Here is a 27,621-nt window from a genome sequence, read left to right as displayed (position 1 = left end):
TGGTAATATGTTGCTAAGAGTAGAAACGCTGAGATTGTTTATCGTTATACATGATGACTGCTACAACATAGTGTTCATGTAAGAGAGTTTCAGCGACACCGATGCTGCAGAGCGTATTTCCACTGACACTGAGGGCTTGTTTTGGTTCGTATCAAAGCAAGAACTGGAGGTTGCAGCGTATCAGGAAACCTGCGGCAGCAAGAAAGCAGGGCACAGTAAAAAAATATCAACACTGCTAATCTCACTGACTAGACTCGATCTCTCCAAAGTTTATGGTGAGTAATCCATACGTCATGCAGCATTTGACTTCTACTGAACTTGTGACGAAGCCCCCAGGTTTCTGTATGTACAATTTACATTGCAATATGACACAAAGTTGCAGCATTTGATTTCTGAGGTGAGAAAGATTTCGGGCCTCGTTTACACAAGGCTCTTACACACAAATGTGTTCCAGACCAAATGCAAGCTAAAGTGGTAAAACTGATCTTGAAACCAAAATCAGTGCATTGCAGTTTCTGTTGTTTATCAAAAGTTAAAACTAATTCCAATCATTAGTGAAGATATGAATTCCACAAGTGAGGCCCTATATTATAAATGCAGAGATACATTTGTCAGTGGTTTTTATTTACTAAGACACAATGTACAGACTCTCATGATATCTGTGTATATATACATGAACCGTACAGGCACAAAACACATCATTGTACTTGTAGAGACATCCAAGACACCCTGTTCCCCTTACACTTTAACTAGAGCAACCTATACAATACTGGCCCAACTCTATTGGTACATTCTCGATAATTATACTGTCTGTCATTCTCTGCAGGTGCTGATTTTTTTTTTTGGGGGGGGGGATCACATGTAAGATTAAGACTATCTCCTGAGGAATGGATTTCTAAAAGCACCAGTAAAACATATTAGCACTAACAGACTGGATTGCCGAGGAGCAATCTGAGTTCACATGGTCTGGAGGTTTTTGGCAGTGTGTGTAAGGAGAAGGCAGTGGGAACGCCCTGAGAAGCTCATAGTTAGGTTAAAGTATACAGAAAACTTGAAGACAGAGGAGTAATGAGTGTTTGTGTGTGCAGGAGAACTGTTACTATAATAGGCCACTCCAATATCAATACTATATATCTGTAGCTACAATACTATGACCAGACAACATAGATGGAATGGGTTTATTCAGGGGTTCAAGCTCAGTTTTTTCTGTTTCTAGTAGTAATATTGCACTAAAATCTCTTCTAGTGATTGGTTTGAATCAAAAATATGTATTTCTAGACCCCTAAATAAAGCACAACCAGAGTCAACTGTAATATTTAAACACAGATCAGATAGATGAGCTACAAAAATACTTTTACTGACAGACTGATTTACCGAGACGACTCCATAAACACTGACTCCACAGACTTGATTTCAAAATGAAAGACAATCAAACCCCGTCTTCAACAATTTTTTTCCCCACAGGCATTCACGTGTCGGTGTAGGTATTTGCTGAAGTGAGGTGCACAACAGTAACAATGCAAATGTGTTGGTTAAAACTATCGTGTCTAGCCTATCTACTCGTCCTAGCAGTCCATGCCCACGTTGGGTTGTCTGTTACAACGGGTTTTTTTTATCTCTGCAGTGTCCATTTTAAAAGCGTCCAGAGTCCAGGAGGGATTTCAAAAAATGGACACTTGCTTGTTGTTTCCTTTGAAATTAAAATCTATTCCAAAGTATCAGGATGAATCATTTCTCAACACCAGTGATAACAATGCTCTGATGACACCTAAGTACAGAATATATCCTAATTAAGGCAATTAAGAAGAACTGATTGTGCACCATTTACCAATATATTTACCAATACAAAGTATCTGACAGGTGCATAACCAGATCGCACATCAGCTTTAAGGTGTACACCTCCGCAGCTGCAAGAGTAAAAAATAGACCCAAATGTAATTGATGCTGAATAGAAAAAAGTCAACAAAACTAAAATTAACATTAAAACTAAAATAATAATAAAGGCAAATGATATAAACAATTATCACAATTACAAAAGAAAAAAAAAAAATCGGAATCACAGTCAGCTTTAAAAACAACAGAGTATTTAGTGTACTTGACAACATGAAATGACTTGATCTGAATCTGATTTTCTGTTTAGAGAATCAAAAAACAGCTTTGGTGTATTTGGTGTTGAATGCATGACAAAGCTAATTTTACAATGTGGCAAACAAAACAACAACAAACAAAACAAAACAAAAAAAACATGTTTGTGTATCCATCACGGCACAGTAAGAGTCTTCTGATACAAAAAAAAATACTAAAATGCCGCTCTTACAGTAGGAGTGTGCAGGGAGTGTGTGGAGGGAGAGAGGGAGGAGGAGGAGCAGGATGATGATGATGATGATGATGAATAGTGGAGGATGAAGAGTAATTGGAAAGACGTGCGTATGGAGGAGGAGCAGTAAACGTTTGGCATACTAACCATTCTCCATTGCATCTTTTGACAGACCCATGACAGAAATGAGAAGTTGTTTTGGGCTCTATTATCGTCTAAATATCTCATACTGTATTTGGCATAGAAATTCATGGCTGATGCAATGCTAAAACCAAGTAAAAATAGTAAAGGAAAAAGTGTGGGGTGTTGAGTGTTGATCAGTAAATCTACTACTAAGACAGGGAAAGTGTATGTGTGCACGCGTGTGTGTGTGTGTGTGCGCGCCCACACGTGCGTCTGCATATGTCTGTTTATTTGGGGGCAGGGGCAGGTGCAGGTAGGAGATGGAGATGCGTGCTTTAGCAGTCCGCCGACTTTTGCGTGTCTCCGTCCTCCTTGGACAGCGGGGACCTGGCCTCCTTCATCTCCTCGCCCTCCTCCCCGCTGCCTGCGGCGCTGCCGCCGCCCTCAGCCGGGTAAACCACCACACACATCTTCTGGCCCAAGTACGTCATCTTGTCTGGAGGAAGAGAAACACACAGGGGGTTTTAGGACGGTTATGAACCTTCAAGTGACACATGATGTATATGAGGAGCGTGTTTCCAAAATGAGATATCCCCCATTTGATAAGTGACAAGTCTCATAAAATGATTTGAGAGCATGCGTTTCACAAATTACGGTACTTTTTGACCTTTTAACTCTCGGAGACTGGATCCACTGTATTTAGAGGCACTGAATGATGAATTTTAGGCAATGTTTTTGTTTCAACATGAATATATATCATTTTGGAATATAAATCTTATATATTTCTAATATATTTCCTCATCTACAATGCATCTATGGTTATATTCAGGGTCCGAATTCAACTTTTTGCCTCACCTACCAAGGGCCAGTAAACAAAAAAATTACCTGCCAAGAATCATAAATAAAGCTAAAATAACTAATATACATTTTTCATAGAAATTGTCATCCTACCCATTTTTAATGCTATGTTACTGTTACTTGTTTAATCAGATATAACAGATCAAGTTTATATTCATCACAAATTGCAAAAGAATTCAAATTTGAAATTTGAAGCGTTATGTTATCATCTCAAAAAGTTACCAGCCAATGTAGCAGGTGACTGTTATTTATCCTATCCTTTTAGACACGGTCCTTCTATTTTGAATGTAAAAAATGCACCTCTGACAGAAACATACGATGTGTCCAAAAGACAATCGTCCTGCTGTCTCAAACCCACACAGCCTGAGTCAAGTCGACCTACCGACGAAGGCATCGAAGCACTGCGGCTTGTTGTCCCAGTAGACGCCCAGGAAATAGACGGGGACGCCAGTAAGCATGATGGCCAGGCCGATGCCACACACCACAGGCTCAGAGTAGAGGGAGAAGATGAGCAGGAAGGCCCAGAACAAGAGGTAAATGACCGGCCATATCAGGCTGATCTGGAAGGGAGACGACAGCGGAGGACAGGCGAGAGAGGGAAGGGGGGAAAGAGAGAAGAAGGTCAGTATGCATACGCCCATACATTAAGATTAGACCTGGGGGAAGAAATATTTACAAATAATTCCTAGTGTTTGTTCGAAAGATGGGAGGAATTTCTCACATTAAGAAAATTCATGTGGTCTCAGTCAATCAGACACATTGTCATCTATTTTCCTGTGATTGTCTAAACTTTCTGGCACTTGTTTGTGTTATCCTGTGGCAAATCCCTCCAATCTGGCATCTAAATAAACTACAACAAAAAAAGGATTTGCAAATATTATTTGACCCATGTGTGATGTGTACATATTGAGAGAAAGCCTTGCTTCTGGGGCAGAGTTGATTGCTTCTCCACAAACACAGTTAATATGCAAATTGCTGAACAGAACTAATAGGCTGACAGTTAATAACATTACATTATGCATTCATTTTAAGTGTATGCATATGCAAGAGCAAAATATATATATGGTAGCCAAAGGCAACGTCAACATGTGGTGCAGTACCAGGATCTCCATGCAAACACACCTTGATTGGCCGGTGCATGTCAGGCTGCTTAAAGCGCAGGACAATCTGCCCGGCGACAGTGACTCCATAGAAGAGGTAGTTGATGAAGCCCACATAGTTGATGAGAGTGTACATGTCACTGGTGCACAGCATCAGCAGGGTGGACAGACACTGCGGGAGGAGAGGGGAAGGAGGGTCAGAGACTGTGAGACTGGATGTTTCTGGTTCAATGCTGAATTTAAACTGGAAAGTTTGTGGTTTGCCTGCAATTCTATATTTGTCATGATGCTGCTTTCTTGTCTAGGTCTAGTTAGGTTTAGTGTTTTTTTAGTGTCTACTGTTTGCAGGGTTGGACTCACAGTGAAGAGCAGAGCAGGGATGGGAGTGCAGCGCTTCACATGAATCATGGCCAGCATCCTGGGGAGGTGGCCTTCTCTGGCTCCAGCAAAGAACAACCTGAGAGACAGAGGGAGAGAGAGAGAGAGAGAGAGAGAGAGAAAACCATTAATTGATCATGTTATTTTTTTTTTTAAGTTTCTTTGGTAGCACCTGTTAAATATCATGCCAATAAACCCCACTGAACTGAACTGAGATTGAGAAACAGAGATGAAATGTCAAGTGATATGCAGTGGCTAAAACATTCAGTTAAATTCATATATAGCATGAAATAATCAATGTTTGAATTTACATTTTCTTGGAAAAACAAAAGTCTGGGGGATAAACAGCCTTGTAGAGTGAGATACAGATGGAGTGAGAATCAGGGTTAAGATGAGGATGGCAGGGAGGAAGAAAGGCTGAAGTTACAGCGCAAATGAATTGGAAATTGATCAGAATGGAAGTTGCCAGACCTGGGTCAAAGGTCAAATAGCATTTGCAAATATTTTTCTGGCTCGTTTCGGAGCCAGAGGGTCGGTTAGCCACATAGACCAGTAAAACAAGCACCAGAAAGCACCAGAGGAAAGCTCATCTAGTCCGCTTGAGTGACAATTTAAATGACACTGGATTAGATTTATCCTGTTTGCAGTAAACCCCATCTGGTACTAAACACTAAAATAAGTTCTGTTCTAGTTCTATCAGCTTCTATTTGAATCAGGTCTGGAAGTTGTTAGCGAGCCAACTAACCGTGAAGAGGTGAAGAGGGAACCGTTGACTCCCCCGAAGGTGGAGAGAGCCACAGAGATGGGCATGATCCACGACATGACTCCCAGCAGCTTCTCACCAAACGTCTGGGATGGAGGGATGGATGGGAGGATGAGGGTTAGTGGTCGGATGAGAGAGAGGGGGGAGCAGGAATGAGGAGAAGAGGTCAGAGAAGGGGGGAGGATGGGGGGTGGGTGGGGGGGAGAAGAGTAAGGGAGACACACCAGGTGATGGTTAGATGCTCAGTTCATCAAAACAATGTTAAGGTAATAATGGGCATTAACCAACTGCCACCACAAGAGGGCGATAGAGACGCTCTGCTGCCGAGGTGTGTGCTCGCGTGACGTCACGGGACCTCCCTGCGTCACTCAGTCTGTGCGGAGCTACTCACCACGGCAACGGCATTTGAGGCGAGCAGCTCCTGGGGACTCATGGCCGTGACGTAGGCGATGTTGGCGAAGACGTAGACGAAGGTCACCAGGGGGATGGAGATGAAGATGGCGCGGGGAAGGTTCCTGCAGACGACAAAACAGGAGATATTTAGGAGATGAGGAAGGGGGGAAGAAGGAGATATTTAGGAGATAGGACGAGGGAAGAGTTAGAGAGAGGGGGACAGGGGGGATTTAAAGTAGGATATTAAAAACGGTGCCTTAGAGGAGGGGTATTAATGGATACCCAGGTTATTAAAAAGACATGGAAATTATATTTAGGGGGGATATGAAAAAAGATATTAAGAAAAGGGAGAGGAAATGAAGAAATAAATCATTTTATATACCTAGACATGCTTCTAGGTCAGTGGCGAGACATTAGGAATGATAGTTAGCTACTGAGAATTTCTCCCATGCTACGTAAGTTAAATAAAAATCAGAACGGTTTAACAAAGTGGACTGGATCTGGGATTAAAGTGGGCAGCTTAGTTGGTATGGCACTGCTAATCAGCCTGAAACAGCCACTAGCAGCTTTCAAAACAGCTATTTTCCTGTGGCATTCAGCAGCGTTTCCCCCTGCCATTCAAAGCTGTAGGCGGGTAATTTCATTAATATTGGCTTTAGTGGAAAGTTTTAACATGGCACAGTCTAAATGCTGTTTCAAATGCTGTTTCCAGGCCCGACAAGACCAGCAGTATGAGGCAGATAGTCGGGTTTCTTACACATAGGGGTCCACCAGCTCCTCCGTGACATAGTTGAGGAAGTTCCATCCTCCGTAGGCAAAGGAGCCTTGTAGGAAGGCTAAGGCTATCAAACCCACATCATAATCCTGGAAGGGCTCGAAGGCGTTGGCCGGCTCCAACCAATAGTACTCTCCTAACAGACGGGAGAGAAGAAAATGCAAAAGATGTAGCGACATTTCTAGTTTCTCCACAAATGCTTTGCATGACAGTCGGGGAATGTTTTGCATTTGATTCCTTTCATGCATTCCCTGTTATATTGCAGGGATACATATTGATGAGGTGACTGGAAGCGTGCATGCGTGGCATATGAATGAAGAGGTGTGTGTTTATGTGACGATAGAGGGAGAGAGAGAAAGAGAGAGCATGGTTAAAAGCTGCTTAAAGGGCAAACGCCAATTACACAGTCAGTAAATACTGTTGGCATAGAGCTTGTCTCAGCAAAATCTATCCTTGTTCCCTTTTTAGAAATATCATTCCCTTCTCTCAGTAATGCCATTCAATATTAATTTTGTTGTTCATCTTCATTTTACCATCGTGATTGTCTCTTTTATTCAAGGTTTTCTGTGGCTGGGATGTAAAATTCCTTGACTTTCCATTACTAAATAAAAGTGCTTCCATGACCTAAACATTTTATTCCTTCCTGGTCTGTTAATGTTGTTTTTTCCGAAGGGGTAAACAGCCTAGTTTCCACTACAGTTGGAGAAAAACAGCTGAAAACCACCATCTAATGCAATGAATGTGTAAAACCCGCTGTAAAATGCATTCTGGTATATTCCTGTAAAGTGACATATTTGTAAAATTCTCTGAGATTTCCCCGTCCCTCTCAACGTTCAATGTTATTCCAGATATTCCATGACCAGTGTGAACCCTGTTTTCTCTCTTTCTTTCCCCTCTGTCATGAAATTTTCTTATTTCCTGAAATCCCATGATAAAGCATGCTTCCGGGAGACATTAGAGCATCTCTACCCGCTCTCTCTCTCTCTCTCTCTCTCACACTCTGCCTCTCATACGACCCGAGTCTCCCATCAAATCATCCTTTGTCCTCTTCATTATCTTCAAACACTCACACACAAATCCCCTTTTGCTTTTGATGTGTACATAGATTATTGTCCAAGCTGTGTCCCCCCACCCCCACCCCCCCACCCCCTCCAGTCTCTGTGGCCCCTGTAATAACTGGCCTTCAGTCATGTTGTGACTGCAAACCCACAGAGGCGCGCTGATATGAAAACCACATTAGTAATGTGAGTTTTAACCAGAGAGCCAGGCCAGAAACTCACTGACCCCTACAGCGTCGATGGGGAGTCTCTATACTGTACCGAATGCCTGAAAATGTCCCCAGTGACTGTGTGTGTGTGTGTGTGTGTTATCCCTTTCTCATTTCATTCTTCTCACAGATGGACAGAGAGACCACCAGACACAGATGGTGTGGAATGTACTATGGACGCATGCATGCAGGGATGCACACAGTGGAAGATGCATGCAAACACACACACACACACAACCAGCACAGATGGCGTTGGGCAGCCTACCCTTGCAGATCTGCACGATGCCCATGATGATGATGAGGGCGAGGGCCAGCAGCTTGCCGGCGGTGAACATGTCCTGGACCCTGGTGGCCCATCTGACGCTGGAGCAGTTCACCCACGTCAGCAGCACTAGACAGACACACACAGTGAGACACAAGGTTAGCACTTGGTTCATAGAAATGCCCCCCCCAAAAAAAGACATCCTGGCATGTCTGCGGCTGTATTGGCTCGCTATAGTGCTTATGAAGTTGTTAGTTGTATGAGTGAAAGGGTGATTTCAGTTGAAGAAGTTGAAGTTGAATTGAACAGAAGTGAACTGGAAAAAGAATTGCAGAGAATGTTAAATTGTATTGAACTGAACTGAAATGAATTGAATTGAATTGAATTGAATTGAATTGAACTGAACTGAACTGAATTGAACTGAATTGCATTGAATTGAATTGAACTGAATTGAATTGAACTGAATTGGAAAACGAATTGTAGAGAATGTTGAATTGAATCGAATCGAATTTAACTGGATTAAAATGGAAAAACAATTGTAGAGAAAGTTGAATTGAATTGAATTGGAAAACAATGTGTAGAGAATGTTGAATTGAATTGAATTGGAAAAAAAGAGTAGAGAACGCCATCAAAGCTAACTTGCCAGTCTATTTAACATGCAATTAGTGGTTTATGTGTTCATTGCTTTATTGGCTTCCTCTTGCCAAGGAACTGCCACTGCATAAATTGTAGTAGGAAAAAAAAAAAGATTACCATCATTGCCCAAGAGAAAAGTTAAGACACTGTTTATGGTTGTAAAGAACGATCAGGTCGTTCAGGTCAGCCACATTACTCCAGTGGCATAATGAGAGAAATTGAGAAACAAGTGATAACAGAGTGAGTGGAGTTCCAAGGTAAGCTTGGTGTAACAGGAGTGACAGTCACGCGTCGTGATGCAACACTGACCTGTCACTCCCTCCCACTAATCCACAGTCAGTTTGACATCACCCGCACCAGCAACTCAAACTTTAGGTTGAGGTGAAATAACTGATCCTGGGTCTGTGAGTGAATGAAGATTAAAGCCGCACATGTGGCACGTGTGATGTGTCAGCGACCTTTGATTCTACTGCTGTATCATCGCATTGAACCTCACCCGTTATTTCTTACACCTCATGTCTTACTTAGGTTTTCTTTTGACGTGCTGTAGGTGCTTGATATTCATATATTGTCAAGTATTTCCAGTAGTTTGTCCACCCTCTGAATTTCCACACAGTCAGATGTAAAATCCCTTACTCTAAAATCTAAAATTCCATGTCATAACTGCCAGTAAGTACTGTAGTAAAATGTCTCTCTAAATGGGTCAAAATAGTAGTATGTTTATGTAATAAATTGCCAGTTAATGTGATCACATCACATTATTACATTAACCAGCAATTATTACTAGATGAGGGGAGTATTGCTTCATAACGGGGTGTAACATATTCTTAACTGATGATGCAATAACAATATTATGCTGTAATATTATATTATGTTATTACAATCTTGTACTACTTACAAGCTGTTACATCTTCAGTTAAAAATATATTACACTCTTTATGAAGTAATAGTTGTTGGTGAATAATGTGATGTTGTTACATTTTTATTTATTACAATTTATTACATTAACAGGTTTTACAAAGTTTTTTGACTTATTTAGTGGACATTGTTATTACATTTGACAAGTTGTTACTTCCAGTAGTTAAACCGGTAGCTAAAACCTCTAACCTCTATTCTTACATGAAACCAGACATGTGCCACAGATAATTATGAGCGTTTGTTTTAACCTCCACGGAGTACCAGGTGGGTGGGGCTTAAAGTTGCCACAGGAAAGTATATTAATACCGTTTTAAATACTATCATGTGATTGTCCAAACTTAAAGGTACAGTACTGTCTTGTAATGTCCTATAAACAAGGGTAAACAAGCTTTAAAAGGTATTTGAAAACACTATTCAACTCACTTCAGCTTGAGACTGATCTAACGTGGGCGAAGACACTGGATATGATCTGTAGCGCTGGGTACAATAGGGCAGTGGGTTCAGATCCATGGGGTGCCATTAAATAATAGGCCTGTTTGACTCTGTGGGATCACATTCATCACCTCAAATAGCTCTGAGCTGAGCTGCTCTGCCAGCAAACAAAGGCAGATGCACATGAATAGACATGCATACTGTAGACGAATGCATATGGATACATTCTGTGCATTTGTGCATGGACGGGGGATGTCACACACACACACACACACACACACACAGATACAAACAAAGAGCCACAAATACACGGTGGGGGATATAGGGGTTGGGCTTGTTTACAGTTGTTGGAGAATAGTTTATGATGTTTTTAGCTTGCTGTAGGTGTTTAAGGGGGCAGAGCGGGACGAGGGCAGGACTAAAGCCGTCTGGGCTTTCTCACAAACAAAATTACTGCAGCAGACAGAACAACGGTTGCAGTCAGGGGGCGAGTCGCAGAATTGCTGCTGCTTTAGACCAAATCTCCTTTACAAAAACAGGAAATGAGAAACTATGCACGAGCAGGTCGGCTTATGACTTAACGTGTGTACTGTATACATACACACACACCCACAGTAACCTAAAATTCAACTGACTGATCCTCATTCACCCCAGAGTAAATACACCTTAAACCTCTTAACTGCAGTCCTGTCTCATCAGTAAACAGAGTGTCTCAGAGTGACTCTCTGTGTTGTTTCAGGGACCAGATGATCTCTCACCGCCGTACTGCATTACAGCAACAACATGTGTTCCCTCCTACTCTTCTTTGTTGATCTCTAGCAGTCTGGCTGAGTAAGGGGATCACGACTGTAGCTGTGCAAGTAAACACCTGGGGACACATTCTCCGAACCCAGGGACTGAGGGGCTGCTCAGCTGTCTGTAAGCTGAGTATACAAAGTGTGTGTTATGTGTGCATGTGTGTGCGAGCGTGCGATGGAACTTGCTGAGTTAACTACAAGACTGCTGGAAAACACGACAGAGTTACGACCCCTCACTCCACCCCCGGCTTTCAACCATCTGTAGGAAGAGACGGACCCCAGGGAGAATCCCCCTCATGTTTTTGAAACGGTACACCCTGGAAAACCGTCCCCCGGCAGCATGCGATGACGGGACAACCGGTGACCGGCGGTGTCTGGTTTGAGCATCGCTAAATCTGGTCATGGCAGGGTTCATAAGTAAGTAGGTAATGAAATTGAAACATGAGAAAACATTACACTTACGTAGAGAAATACAAGCATGCTGCCCCCACAAACAGACGATGACGAAGACGTGAGAGAGTTGAGGGGAAACAACTAACCTCTCACCCACTTTTCCTCTTAACAGCCACAAAACAGCAAAACAAGACTAAAAGGTCTATAAAAAAACTTGTTGACAGCTCAACAAGTCTTTTGCTGAAAGCTGCCTGACAACATCTGTCCAACTGACTCAGAGAGAAACTACATCACTGCTGGCTTAGCCAATCAGACACTTTTGCAAAATCAGTATAGCTGAAAACAGACCTGAGTTAGGCAATGAAAGTGGCTGTACTGGCAGTTGTTGTCAGGACTAGGCACAATGAAGTGTTTTCACTTGTTTTAGATGCTGCCTCCCACTTCCTGCTGGAAGTGGGAGGTGAAACAGAGGTAAATGCAGGTCAGTTTGTTTGTAATTAGAAACAATAATGCAAGAATCGAGAAGCTCTGGATCACTTGGTACACGGAGTACCAGGGTTAGTAAGTACGAGTGAACAATAACAGCATGTCACAAGATTGCTACAGGTGCATTCCTGCTGTAGCGGGTCACCTCAAAACACCTCTGAGAGCGGTTTTAGGGGAAACTAATCTGAGGCAATCTTTATGTGCAAAAGTTGCTTGTTGGCAACAGGCCCTTCGACTGGAGGACCTGGGACCGAGCCGCCATTACGGCAAGCAACCGCCCTGCTGAAGAGTCTTTGAGCAAGACACTGAGTCCCTACCAGCGCCCCCCATGCGGAGGGACATGCGAAAATCACTCTTTTGTTTTTTGGCCGGAACAAAATGCAAGGGCAGAGTTGTATCCTCTCTCAACCTTTAAAAGCAGTTAGACTCTGAAAAAAACATCTGCACCGCTGTTTCTTGCTGAATTTCATTCTTGGTGCCATTCTTGGGACACAGTATGTGACACTAAAACGTCCCATTGAAACCAGCGCTGATGAAATTCTTTATGGCATGGAGGCAGTTCCTCTAGGCGGCGTGGCCCAGCCTGCCTATTCAGCAGTGGGGGAAACACTGATCTGTTATTATTTTTGGGTCCGTGGGACGTTTAGGGTATTACACTGTGGGTTCAGCCAGAGCAGACAGCGCTAGTAAACAGCAGAGCGGATGTTATTCTTATTTTTTATCTTCCACAAAGCTGGCTTCGCAGAAATGCACAATCACTCATACTCATACACACACACACTCTTCTCTTGTGTCCCTGCCTGTCTCTCTGACTGTCTGAGGGCTGCCTGCGGTATTTGAGCAGTGTGTGTGACGTTTGCTGAGGGATTCAACTCCACTGCTGTCATGTCAACGCCAACACATTTATCCATTTGTCTTCACACATTCTCTGCACACTGCTACTCTCTTGTTTGGCTACCTCTTTTATTTTCTTCCTTCCTTGGGTGACCCGTGACCGCGGGTTAAGTCACAGGAGAGCTTCAGAAAGAAAACAGCGGGAGACGAGAAGAGAAACTGGGATACAGAGGGAAAGCAAATGGACAAATCAATCCATGATAAATCCATCCAACTCTCTAGTTAACTCTCAGCACATTACCTGCACTTGTATGTTTTGTCCCGCAACTAGTGTGTCCATCTTGAATTGTGTGACTGTCTTGCAACTGTGACCATTCACCAGGTCAAACTCCTTCTACTTGGTGTATTTAAAGTGATTCTGATTCTGCTTTCATTGTTATTTAAAGATTGCCTTGGATTTGCCTTCACAAAAACAGGAAGCGAGAAATTAGTCGTAAGTGGGTCAGCATATGCTAATGTTTCAGTGTTTGGACAAGTCCCAACAAGCACATCCATGTTTACCATGAGCTTATGCATTCAAAGAGCGCTTCTAATCCCTCTGCTGTCTTTCTGTAACCTTCCTCCCTTTTATCTGCACGTCCCTCCTGTCAGTCCTGAAGTGCATTTAATAGGTGAAAGCAGTAAGGGGTCGTAGCTTTCACCTGGACTCACCAGGGAAGTGCATTTCAGAGGAAGAACAAGTGCTCTCATATTGTAATATGCAATATTTTACAGATTTGGTGCATTTCATTTCCGAAAAATTATACTTTCTTCCTTTTGTCTTCCTCTAAACTGGTCTGAGAATATTGATCTGGATTAAGAAAAATGGGGTAAACTAGTAGTCGTTTTTCCTGAATGTGTCAGTTCTGTTGACTGGTCTGTGTTGGTGCCTCAATTGTATATTGCCTCAATTGTATTTGCCTTAATCTCTCTGTCTCTCTCTCTCTCTCTCTCTCTCTCTCTCTTTTGTCTGTCATTTTCTCTCATGAATGAGCACATCTTCACAGAGTTGAGAGTGCTGTCAAAGCATGTTGGGGTTGCAGCTAAAAACAACAGAGGGCGACCAGTTTTCCCTCCAGGGAAATACGGTTGGAATGCACACTGCTGATTTGACAGAAAATTAACATGGAGGGGGGGAAGCTCTATCAGAGTCAAGGGCCACATTTCTGTGACCGTTAAAGATCGGGCTGAATCCCAAGGGTTGTTTTTTTCTCTCATGTTCATTAATCTCAATTGCCACACGCATCTCACCCCCTCCACCTGTTATTCAGGAAACGTACACAACAGAGACATATTGTCTATGTAAGAGTGGGCGGGTAGATTTTGTCAGTTTAATTGAAGACTTTTATTCCATAGTGGAAAAAAAATGTGAAACTGAAATTCAGCAATGAATATTTCAAAACCACAGGTGATTATATCTTCAAAAACGGAACTGTTTTTTAAGCAAAAGTTGACTCCTAAGTTTAACAGTAAACCTTAAAGTGCTTTACTTTCATGTCAGCAAACCTTTGTATGAGTAATTTTTTTCTCCAAATCAATTGAACTCTGAGTCAATTCAATCCATAGTCTAATTCAGTCATACCATACACTAACTAATGTTCCATGTAGTGTTTGTTAAGTTAACTGGTAGTAAAGGTATTTAGCTAATTACCCTCTCCTGACCAGCCATTGTTGACTGTGTAGGGCTTGAACTGAGCTACGGTAGCATTAGTGTGTTCGTAGAGTATTAGTAGAGTATTAGTGCCATGCTCTGCTTTGAGAAAAATGTCTGTAGGCTACGGCAAGTGTGTGTGTGTGTGTGTGTGTGTGTGTGTGTGTGTGTAAGCATCTGCACACACACTTAGCATGCCAAGACTGTATCACTCACAAAGGCAGATGGCAGCAAGCAGGCGCAGGCCGGTCTCAGGCGGCAGGCAGGTGGGAAAGAGGGGCTGCAGGACGTAGTTGGAGAAGGTCAGAGCGATCACGGCCTGGTTAGTGGGGTAGATCACCAGCACAGCGATCCACAGACGCAGGAACCTGAGAAAAACAAGTGTGGAGGGGGAGGAGGGGGGGGGGGTTACAAACATAGAAGCATGGGAGAAACAGTGGAGTGTAAGGATCAAATGCAATGTGGCACACAGGCAGGGCCTGACAGGAAGAAACACACTAGAGAGCTACATATACATCCTTCCGCTTGCAGATTCCCATTCAAAGCATGTATTTTTTGATTGTCGGTGACACAAATCACCTATTTATCATCATCAATTTTGTATTATGGTTGGCCTATCATGATGTTAGCCATGTCGACTTTCATATATTTGGCCAATTCCCCTGTCAGCAGGCCATACAATGGTAGGTACTACTAACTTTGTAATATTAACAGGAATGAAAACAGTCTGATAGCATAGCTAGCAAGTCAGCTATACCCTGCTAAAGAGCTTTTAAAATACACCACAGGCACATGAATGCCCATGTTTGACAAATAGGCTTTTAAAGGGCAATACAATACTGATACTTTTGTTTTGAAGCTGTCGATACCTGATTTTTGTGCCAATATTCAACAACTTTTATATTTTTTTATGCCTCAGAATTACAAGAATTCAGTATTTCCCCCAGAATTGTATTCTTGTCAGGACGGAAAAGCCTCTGCAACAGCATTTAGACCAAACAGCTTTTAAAACTCTCCATTGAAACCCACACTACTCAATTTTTTTTAGTCTTAGCAGCTTTTTAATGCAGGGTGACCCTCCACACCTATTCAACAGTATGGGAACTGCCTTTAAAAGAAGAATTTATTTACAAGAAAACATTATTGAACTGTTTTTATGTAGCTGTGGTCAGGGAGGAACTTCCGTCATATTGGAGATAGTTACTATATGATATCTGATGATAAAAGCCCAATATTGGCCCGATATATTGGCAAACCGTGGACAAAACATGGACTGACAGAAAGACAAACAGGCAGTCAGGCAACGACAGTCAGTCACTCACAAACACACTCAGTACGTGGTTCATGGCCATATACTACACTGGATGCCTCCTGGATGTCGTAGTATCCAATCGAGCCATAACAACAGCGGCACGGACGGTCGCTGAACCCTCACTAACAGATTAATACAGTGTGAGAGGGACAGCATGGAGGTCAGATGAGGTTTAGCGGGACAGAAGGGGGCAGAGGTTTAGCTGAGCGCAGTGGTAGAGCCACATGAGACCAGGCGTACGGCTTTTCCACAAAATTCTCCCTAAGCTTATGGAGGGATCGTTACACCTCGCTGCCTTAACGGGATTGTGCCTCACTGGAATGTGTGCTAGTGTGTGAGTACCGTAAAAATATAGGATCAAATGGAGGCCCAAGCCGACTGAGACCTCAAAGTATTTAGAAACACACACACACACACACACACACACACACACACACACACACACACACACATAAATACCTCTGTATGAGGAGAAGATATAGATACAAGGAGTCATATTGAATATATAAACTTTATCTCCAAAAGGGATGAATGTGGATTTTCCCACTGGGCATTTCCTTTAATTGGACTATTAACCATCTAATTGAAACAAACTGATTTATTATATATATATGCTCTATTCCTTTGTATATGTTGCCCAAATATATATTGTAAGTAGTGTAAATATGACTTTTTCCTAAGCATCCATGCATTATGGTATACTGCTATATTTCAGATGTCTATTGACAATGTTTTTGTAACTAATTTTGTGCTATTACACCATGTGATGTGTGGCATCTAGTTTATATATATACTGCAATTCCTCTAATATTGGCCCAGGCCTTTATTTACCTCAACTGCAGAGTGTACCAGGCCTTTATTGGAAGCAGGCGTATATTAGAGACAGGCCTTTATTTCTAATTCCCTCTGTTTGATAAGTATATTTGCTCATATTTTAGTACAAAGCCTCCTTGTTTTCTGATCTGCTTCTGTTGGGGTACGTTGGTAGCCGTTTTTTTGTTACTGCAATGCATTATGATAATTACGGTAATCGACGACGGCATGTTCCAGAGACTTCCGTCGGCCGAGCCATCTTGTGGCACTTTGCGGTACGTTGCTACAAACTACAGTTACAAACAGGCACCAGGAGTTTACCGGTATCCACCGTTGTTTGCATGTAAGCTGAAGCTAACTGAAGCTAACCAAAGCTAAGAATAGAATCTATACAGTATACGATGCGCCACTGGGCGTCCGGGGCTTGGATCGGGAGGATCAATGCGGGCCGTGGGCGCGGTGGAGAGGACAGCGGCGGAGAGAGGAGACGGACACGGTCCAGCCATATACTAGGTTTTGACCTAGTCTTGTTTCCTTTGTTTTTTTCCCCGGCTTGTATTTGAGGCCGGCCTTTATTTGTTCGTGTCGACCACGGCACCGGCCATTATCGGAGACCCGGCTTTTAATTGACTACCGGCCACTATTAGAGGAAATACGGTATATACGGGTGTGGCACAGTCCTCATTAGTTTGACCTGATGAAGAGCCTTTGTGCTTGAAACTCACAAAACACACTCATACATGCACAAAAGAACAGGACAACAAAAACAAACACTCCTTGAACACAGCTTATTTATCCTAGACAGAGGGCACAGGGAAACAGTATGGCCCCAACACTTCAAACCAAGCATCTGAGGCAATGAACTACAAAGCTTCTCGAGGTAAAAGTTCATTGAAGTGTATTGATAGCTACAAAGGGACAAAAAACAATCACTGGCTGTTTTGTCTGGTTGAATTCCTCTCCCAAAATATCTTGATAATATGTATCCTCATGATAGTTGTAAAAACAATGGTCTAATCTATGTTTACAGTCTGGGCAAAAGCACAGTGTGTGTGAAATCAACTCTAACAAACGATATTGTTTTGCTAGGACATTCATATACCCTGGGATGGTTCCCAAGCCTTTATTGTAAGCACAGTCCCCTTAAACCTAACCATTACCATTTAAGGGGAGAAGACAAATCTTGGGCTAATATCTCGAGGAAAGTTAAGTCTAAACTGGGTGATAGGGCTGAGAAAGAAAATCCCAGAGCTGTGTGTCATTCGGTATGGCATTTGTATAAGTCATTTTGAGTGATTGTAAATCCACTTTGTGTGTGTGTGCGCGCGTGTACGTGTGCATATGTGAGTGTATTTGCTTAATTTTGTTTTCCTAAGTCTGCCTTCTGCACTTGACCAAGCTACAGCTAAAGACCCCCTGCTTTGGATCAAGTTGCCTGACCTATATCGGAAGGCTCATCCAAGAGGATAAACGGAGGAATCTAGACATGTTGGTATGCTCACCTAAACCCATGTCAAATTAACTTTAATTGTTGGGGAGGCCCCCCTCTCTGGGAAACTGGGTCATGGAAAAGACAGTAGATGTGATGCCTGGGGGTTTAACAGTCCTCTCTGAAACTGAGAGTCAACACTGCAAAAAATGTTAGGTTTCATTCCAAAATGAGATCCACCATTTGAAAAAAGTGATACCTGCTTTTTACAAAAAGACTCATAGCATATGAGCATTAATATTGAATGATGAACTTCAGGTAATAATCCCCCCCCCCCCCCCCCCCCCCCCATAATAAATATATAGCATTTTGGAGTAGAACTCTAATTTGCAACTTGTGTTTTGCCTTAAAATCATATTTTTCTTAAACATTTTTTGCAGTGAAAACAGATCCCAGATCAGCACACCTTTTCTGAAAGACCTCATAAATATCAACCATAAACAGAACACCCGCTCCCAAAAACCATGCAGCCTTGTACTTTTCTGTTTACTGTATACGTTGCTTAAAACCTCCTCTCTCTTACATAGTACATTAAGTCTAAATATATCAATATCCTTTGCTCTGTGTCTGTTAAATGAACTGAATCGCCAAGGCAAATAGTATATTTAAACACATGTGAATACACCTGGTGATTGAATGTGATTCTGAAACTGACACTAGACAGTTTGTTCACCAGTATGAGCCTCTGTCTGTTCTACTGCACGCTTACCCTGCCAGTCCTCCGAAGATGTCCTTGACGTAGGAGTAGTCTCCTCCTGACTTGGGGATGGTGACGCCCAGCTCGGCGTAGCACAGCGCCCCGATGGCGGTGATGACGCCCGTGATGATCCAGACGATCAGGGCCAGACCCACGGAGCTGGCGTTCTCCATCACTCCCTTTGGGCTGACGAAGATACCCGAACCAATGATGTTACCTGGTGGGGGGAAAGGGAGGGAGGGAGGGAGAGGTTTCAGGGGAAGCGGTTATTAACGTGACACCGGTGCAACAACATTAACTGAGAGAAATGTTGATATCAATATTGTAATGAAAGGTAGGAAGTGTGTGTGTGAGTGTTTGGGGGGTTTCGGGGCGTCTGTAAACCCTATGGTACACAGTGGTGGAAAAAGTACTCAAATCCCTTAATTAAGTAAAAGTATAGCAATACCATAAGGGAAAAAGTCTAAGTAAAAGTATAGAAGTATTAGCAGTAAAATGTAAAAAAGTAAAAGTCCTCATTCTTTTCAGAGTGTTAAATTATTGATGCATTACCCTGTAAGAAGTAATGTTGTTGGTCTAACTGCTCCATATACTCTTGGGGAGTTTAAACTCTTACAATGCAACATATTTTATGAGCTTATCAGTAAATACAGCCGTCAGACAAATGTAGTGGAGTAAAAAGTACAATATTTCCCTTTGAAATGTAGTGAAGTAAAAGTGTAAAGTCTCACAAAATGGAAATACTCAAGTAAAGTGTTGAGTATTGAGTACTTGAGTAAATATACTTAGTTACTTTCCACCTCTGATGGTACACTGTGTAATTACTACTAGCTTACTACTTTTTTTAGTTAATACAGTAAAAATAAGCTGACTGCTGTCAGTGTTCACTGGTAGATACTGCTGCAGATACTTCCACTACACACACTACAGGCAGACAGACAAAATGAACAGGAAAAGACAAACTGAACAGGAAAATGAATGGGGTCACGGAGAGAGAGAGAGAGAGAGAGAGCGTAGTTTGAGCAGTGATGAAGCAGCCGGCCCGTCAGACAGAACGGCCGCCTGTAATCTGCTGACTTAGCACAGAGTATGAGGAGATGGAGCAAGAGGGAGACCGGGGTGAAAGAGTGCAGAGTGGGAGGAGGGATGAGAGGAAGAGGCAGGGAGGTGAATAATGTCCTGACAGACTCCATAAGCATCAGACTGTAAGGCAGTTTACAGAGAGAGAGAGAGAGAGAAACAGGGCGATGAGGCTCAGGTCTGACATGAAAAGAAGCCGCCCGGGCCTCCGAACTGACTCCAATGACAGGTTCACTCTCGTCCAATGAGGTTCTGACAAAGCCGAGGTCAGAGGTCAGGAGCCTCCAGTCAGATTCCGCCTACTGAGCTGACACTGTGCTGACACTGTGCTTGAACCCGGGCCAGCCAGCAATAAGGTGTCGGGGTCAAAGGTTGAATGTTTTGAATCACAGCGGGCTGACTGGATGATAGGCTGAGTGGCTTTTTACAGTACAAAAGTCAAAGGTATGAATGATACTGTCGCATTCTGCCTTGAAAGTTAAAAGAGGTGTGGAGTCTGTATAGTTATTTATCTACTATAACTTTACTAATAAAGGCAATGAGCATAAAAACCCACTCAACTATTTTACATCTAGTTCTGTCCACAATCCATGTAAGCCAGAGCAGCAACATATGAAGCTTATTGCATAGTGTGTCAACATATAATAATAATATTCTCACATACAGATACGCAATCCTATTCTCTTGCAGCATTCCTGTGATGAAACATGTACCGAAAACCGTTGCTGTGCCAAAAATGTCTCCTATCTCAGATCAGTCAACTTTAGGAAAACTCTAATGCGAAATCTTGACGTGTAGAAACATGTGTTCACTTGAAAGCACGGGGAGTTTGGGGGACATGCAAATTTGCGCGACCACAAGCTGTAAAATGTTCCATAAGCATCATGTGTGGAGCGGTGGGGTCGACCTCTCGCTTATGTAACTCTGATTGCGGGTAAAAGGTAAAAAGATGATAAACAAACAATTCCTTTTCTGACTGCTGACATCTTTATGGCGGCGGGGGTCCTTGGTGTATGACCTTCGACCTATGAAACAGAAGTCACGCTTTGATTCAGCACTTTTCTCTGTGGCTTAGGCAATAGAAAAAAGTTCAGTACTACTGCAGTGGTGAGTAAAGCTAACATACTGGTTTTGACTGGTTTGAATAACTCATTTTACTGTACTGTACTTTATTGTACTTGTATGCATCTGAGAGCGGGCACTTAAGCAAATGCACAAATGCATGCGTGTGAGTGTGTGAGACATGCTGAGTAATGTGGAATCTGCAGGTTTCCTGTTCTTGCTGTCCTTTTACTTCCCTTTGGCTCCAGCCAGGCCAGGAGGGAACATCCCTTTCTAACAATTGCTGTTGCCAAACGACTGGCTCCCTCCCTCTCTACGGTTCAGATGGACCGGCTGAGTCTTGGTCCTGACCTTGACAAACAGCGGATACAAACTCAGAACTATCTCTAGAGGCTCCGGGAGTCAAAATCAGACCTGCCCACACGTCTCATGTCATTCTTCCGGAGGAAATGTTTCTCTTTTTACATTTCTCTGCAGGCCTTGGGCCTCCTACAGCAGGATATTTTGATGTCCCATGTATTGTTGCTAGATTGTTGTTTTACAAAGGAAGAGGCTTGGTCTCAGACATGTGCTCTGAGCAGATTTCTGTTCCTCTTTGATGTTGTTTGACAGCAACGGACTGAGGCTCCACCTTAGGCTACACAAATAAGGGTTAGGGTTGGAGGGTATAATCATGTATTATGATTTTACATGCCACAATTAATAATCACTGGCATACTGAAACATTTCATTTAACTTAGAACGCCTGCTGCTGTTGAAAATAGTAAAGATGTTGATATAAGGTGCCAAAAGTGCAGGGAAATCATTTTGTTCCTCAAATCATCAAGACTAATACTTGTGATTAATAAGTATGATCAGAATTTCTATCAAAATAATAGGGATTGTCATTTCAGAGTTAACAATGCAGCCCTAGTTCCACTACACTCTATGTAAAGACATTTTGTAATGCCTATAAGAGATACTGAACCCATACAGACAGGTGCTAACAGACCAATCAGTGTCCAGTCGATCGCCTTGAATCTCCTAAACCAGTGGAGTCCAGTCATGTGCCATGGAGGCCTGGAGAATGCAAACACTACAGCAGCACAACTTCAGCCAGAGAGAGGGAACTAATTAGAGAAACGAGCTGGTGTAGAATTTGGCTGGAATGAAAACCGACTTACTCTTTGGCCTCCATGACACATGATTGGAGGCCACTGTTCTAAACCAAACAGTGACACCACACACCCGCAGACTAAGAATATTAGCAGGAGTGTGTATGTGTGTGTTTGTGTATATGTGTGCAGCATTATGATATAACCGTAATCATCGTGTATAAAGCCCGGTTAGATTAGCCCTTCCACTTCCTCCTAGTGTTAAATCCCTGTTCAAACAGCCTCCAAGCTGAGGCAACCTGCTGCTTGGCCTCCAGCCAGGTCCTTCCAGAACCCACAGGCCCGCGTGCTTCTGTATGTGCATGTGCGTGTGTGCATGTGCATGTGCACGTGTATGTGTGTGTATGCACGTTTGTGTGTGTAATTACTAAGTAATTACTACAGACTGAAACAATTCACTACAGACAGAACCTTCATTCTCTTTTGGTTGGTCTATCTCTCTCTCTCTATCTCTCTCTCTCTCTCTCACACACACACACACACAGTCCAATCAAAACCTAGTACTTTTAGATTGTTGGTAAAATTAAAAAATGTAAAATAAAAGCATCTATGTTGTATTTTTGCCTGTCAGGATGTTAGCAAAACATTCAGATATTTGTTTGCCTCTGCTGTCAACAGACAAGCATTACAATGTTGTAATGCTAACAGATATAAAGACAGATTATTGCAACACTGCTTAATACCGCATAAATCCTGGACTTTGTGTATCTATGGGCTTCCATGCAGGTGACCATGTAGAAATAGGGGTCAAGGAAAGCACAAAAAAGTACAGGATATTGACTTGAGTCCAGGTTCATCAATATTCAAGTCAATTAAGTATTTGGAGTCTATGGAGTAATTCTGTTTCAAATGACATAGAGCCACTGAAATCGAATAAAATCAAGCTTGATATCCTTCTTAATTAAGGAGGCGGTTTGGATTTGCACACGGTCTATGCAGCAATTCCATCTGAAAAGACATGGAGCGGAGCCCAGCTCAGACATCACTAAGCCGGGCAAGCTAATAAAACAGCATTATCAGGGCGGGGCCTTCTTCCAAGTGGCCAAAAGTTCACTTCTAATCCCAATTCCTGGCTGTACGTGTACGTGTATATATATATGTGTGTGTGTGCGTGCGTGTGTGTGAGAGTGTGTGTGTGTGTGTGTGTGTAAATGGTATCTGACCGGCTGTACTGTACCATAGCCCATAAAACTTTGTGATGTACTCGTGCGCTCGGGCCCGATTCAAGGAAACTCGGCGGGGCATGTTCAGAACAAAGGCCCAGGCTGAGTCGAGTCACCTGACCTCACGTCTCGGCCGCACATGACAGGAGACAATGTGAGCTGAGCGAGTGTGAATGAGTGACTTGGCCAAGGACGAACAGTCTGGAGACCACGCAGAGCTGCATGGACTCTGGATGGCCATAAAGATCCCTTGAGATGGCACGACCGGCTTAGCACTGGCAGCCTGTTTCTGCATGAACGGCTGTCTAAGCAATCTATGCATGGGCAGTGGGTCAATGAAATGAGAAATGTGGGTGCATAGATACACTCAGAGATGGGGCTGCGTGGGAAAACACGCTGGCAGGGTACACAATGATTCCTATCTCATAGTTTCTAATATAAATCAGACATATTTATATCATCAGTGAACCAAATCTAAACGTCTATTTTTATATTTGTTAGTCTGTCAAGATATTTGTGATCAATTCAGAGCAAGAAGATTTATATTGGCTTGAAAAGGTGGGAAAACGTTATTCAGTAACACTTTACAATGCCTTATTCCAGTGTATTAACCTGTGTATTAACCTATGGAAAAGTACTGTAAGTACACAGTATTACTGTGTAGGTACTTGATGAAAATCTCCCTAATACGTAATGTACTTACAACAATGTAACAACACAGTTTCATCAAGTACCTACCCAGTAATAATGTGTACTTTTCCATAGGTTAATACACTGGAATAAGGCCATCGTAAAGTGAAGTGTTACCTCTTACTCTACCAATAAAAAGGCGGGTAAATTGAGGTCAGGTTGGTTTTCCCCGGCCTACATCTCTATTTCTACTGTGCAACAGTGCAGCAATTAGACCTTTTCAGTGCAACCTCAAGGGAAAAGGGTTTAAGGAGCAAGCTGTAAACGGAACCTCTCGTCTTCAGCTTTCTCAGACTCTCACCCACAGAGGAAGAAAGAACAAAGTCTTCAAGTTCTCTGTAACATTTATGTGCCAAGGCTGTTCCTCTCTTTCTTGCTCTCTCGTTCCCAGCTTCTCTCTCTCTTGTAGCAAAACCCTTGGGAAAACACACACACACACATACTCCTTTCCTCCTGTTACCATGGAAACATATGAGTGAGTCATCCCCTCCCTCCATCCTGTCAAGGTCAACACGAAGACCACACATTCACTCTGGACCCACCTGGACAATCTATCCCATATTTCACCCGTGTGTGTGTGTGTTCGTATATCGATCGACATGGCTCAGACTTTATATCTATCATCTTCTGGTGTTGTCTCTATTTGCTCATCGTTTGGGTTAAATGGAAAAGCCCACTCTCAGTGTCCTTAACTGACCTCTGCCACTGTATTTGAGTTGTTTAACCCTATTATGCAGATAAGCTCATTAGGGCAACGTGAGATTTCCATGTTTTAAGTTAACTGATTGTAATTAGTCTTGGATGGAGACTATGATTTAGGCCTCATTAAAATAATAAACTTGTGTAATTGCATGGGAACAACAGTGACAGTGCTGCAAGTTTGTTAGTAAATGATTGTTTCTTATTTGACGTTATAGGTAATATAGTGTAAAGAATGCATTTTCTATATAAGTAGTGTGATATGAATAGTAGCCTACACTTTTTATTGTATCTCCAGCACTGTCTTCTTGCACTGACTGCAATGTCCTGATGTCCCAGTGCCATGTGTGTCAGTAAATACTGTGTTACTGTGTCAGTTGTCGATATATCTCTTCATCAAAGTTAACAAGACCTATTCTTATACATTTAGCAGACTTGGCAAGTAAATTAGTTCTGATTCTGAAATGTTTGTTGTTTGTTTGTTGTTATACACAAATTGCAGAAGGAGTAGACTATCTGAAATACTTGGCATTTACATAAGTTTTAAAAAGTATATTGTTAAACTAGGTTAAATATACATTTAAAAGAGATAAAAACATTGATTGCGTAAGAATATATAAAACAACATTAGAACATTAGAAATGTAACTATGCCATGTGCCATGTGTTTCCAGGTTGCCGTCTGAATAACTCTACGTCATGATCCCTTGCTTATAATTACCAGTCTAAATGAGGCATATTTAGATCACCAGTGAACCAAATCTAAATGTCTATTTTGTATATTTGTTAGTCTGACATGATATTTGCTGTCACTTCAGAAAATGAGGATCTATATTGGCTTGAAACGGTAGGAAAACGTTATTCTACCAATAAAAGGGCGGGTAAATTGAGCTTAGCTTGGTTTACCCTTGCCTTTATCTCTGTGCTACTATATACTAACCTATATAATATACAGTACCTCTCCATCAAAGTCACCAAGACCTATCGCTGTACATTTAGCAGACTTGGCAAATAAGTGATTTCTGACTCTGATACTGAAATGTCCACAGGAGCTCCAGGCCAAGTTGTGACTGTCCACGTGTTGCCAGGTTGCCATCTCAATAACCCTACGTCATGTGAGGCTACAAATTGTTCTGAATGGGCTAATCCTTTAAGCATCAAAGATGACTTGAGTGTGACGACATCATCATTATTGGCCCGGCTACAAAGACATGATGAAAGCTTTTACTGATTAACGACTACAGCAGGGGGAGAAAGCATGGGACTGCTGTGAGGAAAAGCTGGCTTCAGTTTAAGGACTACTGTTACAAACCAACCAGTCTCTACCCTGTTAGTTTGCATTGCATCTGTTTATCTAGTTTGCGACAACACACACCTTTGTGCCACCCTACTTTTCAACACAGCAAGTCAGTATGTGCTATTATTATCATCCCTTAATGTGTGATATCCCAAATTAGACACACAGATGCATTGATGTGTGCCGTGAGCGTGTACAAGCTACATATTGAGCAACTGCTGTCTATTTAACTGCTGTTTGGTGTGCTGGTGTGGCATATGACTGCAGGTTATAGCAATTATAGTGTGTTAGAATACAGACTCCTTATCTTTGATCACCCACATATTCATCATAAACTTTATATTCCCCATCTGCTGCAGCTGAATGGTGGGATCTGATCCAGGTGCAGTTCTTATTCTGCTAGGAACTGAGTGTAAAAAATAACCTGCACACTGCAAACAGGTGCTTTTTGTAAATGGCACTACACACACTGTCTCCTCTCTCTCTCTCTCTCTCTCTCTCTCTCTCTCTCTCTCTCTCTCTCACACACACACACACACACACACACACACACACACACACACACACCTATAGGCTACACACTTCCCACTCTTTCTCTCCCATCCCTGCACACCAGGTACACACGCGCACGCACATCAAGACGCACACGCACGCATTAACAGGCAATTAGCGGTGCACTGAGCAGCGGGAGGGGTGAGGGAGAGTAACCGGTTAATAGGTCTCAAAGACATCTACCATATGGTAGGTATCGGCGCTCCTATAAATGATAATAAAAGACACTTACCAACAATAATGCCGCAGGCGCTTACGAGGCCGATCTCCTTCTTGAGCGCCACTCCGCCTCCGGAATCCTTCCCGGACTCGGCGGCAGCATCCCCGGCAGAGCCCGACGCGCTGCCCCGTTGTCTTGGACCGTCCGTCATTTTGATGGCTGGACTATAGGCTATAGGGCTACCCGGCTTTTGATGTGGTGTTTTTCTTTTCTGATTTTTTTTGTTGCCACCCACACAGCACCTGATGCCGGCTGTCCGCTTGTCTCGCCGCGGGCTCTGTCCTCAGTCTGTCCTCAAACGTCTCAATGCGCGTCTCAAGGCGAGCGCACACACGTTCAGTCCAACGTGCTGCAGTTATCTGATAACAAAGAAGTTAATTGTAGTTTGCGTTATCAGTAACCCGCGACCACTGGAGGTTTCACTGATGCAAAAATTGAAAAGAAGAAAAACGACACAAAAACTACAACGCAATATATATATGGGAAAAACAAAAAAAAAGTGCAGTCTGTTGTAAACTTTCAACCCTGTTCAGCGTTGTAAGAAATATGAGTGTTCTGTGTTCACTTCACAGTGCAAAGTCTGCGGCTGCGACGCTGTAATAAGATATCAAAACAATGAATGTCTCCCACGTCGCAGGTAGTAACAATATGACAAGAACCCGACAAGAACTGTCTAATTTGACAAAGTGCAGACGAGAAACAAATCGTCTCTTGTACGAGTCACAGGTGGCAGAGGTCGCTGTCAAAAACGCGGACCGATCAAGTCCAGTTATCGAGCGAGAGTCGCATATTCCACAGATATACTGCAAAGTCAATACAAGGAAATAACTGTCCTTTCTTTTCTTTTTTTGACTTTTGAAAAAAAATGCTCTCACTGTTTCCTCGTTCCAGGTGTGAGTTGGAGAGACAAGAGCATCCTCTGCGCTCCGCCGCAAGATGCTTCAGCAGACGGGAAACACAAGTCTTTTGAGA

The 27,621-nt window shown here is 42.6% G+C and overlaps 1 protein-coding gene across 1 annotated transcript; it reads right to left on the bottom strand.

Moving 5' to 3' along the window:
* Window positions 1-603: 603 nt before the first annotated feature.
* Window positions 604-27,621, bottom strand: slc7a8a (solute carrier family 7 member 8a). The gene is made up of 11 exons (XM_071909090.2): window positions 26,662-27,621; window positions 18,746-18,950; window positions 14,639-14,790; window positions 8,240-8,365; window positions 6,690-6,843; window positions 5,931-6,054; window positions 5,522-5,625; window positions 4,759-4,855; window positions 4,421-4,570; window positions 3,681-3,858; window positions 604-2,936 (listed from the first exon to the last, which is right to left on the bottom strand). Exons 1-11 carry the CDS (start codon window positions 26,798-26,800, stop codon window positions 2,776-2,778), a joined length of 1,590 nt encoding a protein of 529 aa, XP_071765191.1. The 5' UTR covers window positions 26,801-27,621; the 3' UTR covers window positions 604-2,775.

Source organism: Centroberyx gerrardi, chromosome 23 (assembly GCF_048128805.1).
Source record: "Centroberyx gerrardi isolate f3 chromosome 23, fCenGer3.hap1.cur.20231027, whole genome shotgun sequence".
NCBI lineage: Eukaryota > Metazoa > Chordata > Actinopteri > Beryciformes > Berycidae > Centroberyx > Centroberyx gerrardi.
This window is presented reverse-complemented; position numbering and strand designations above follow the sequence as displayed.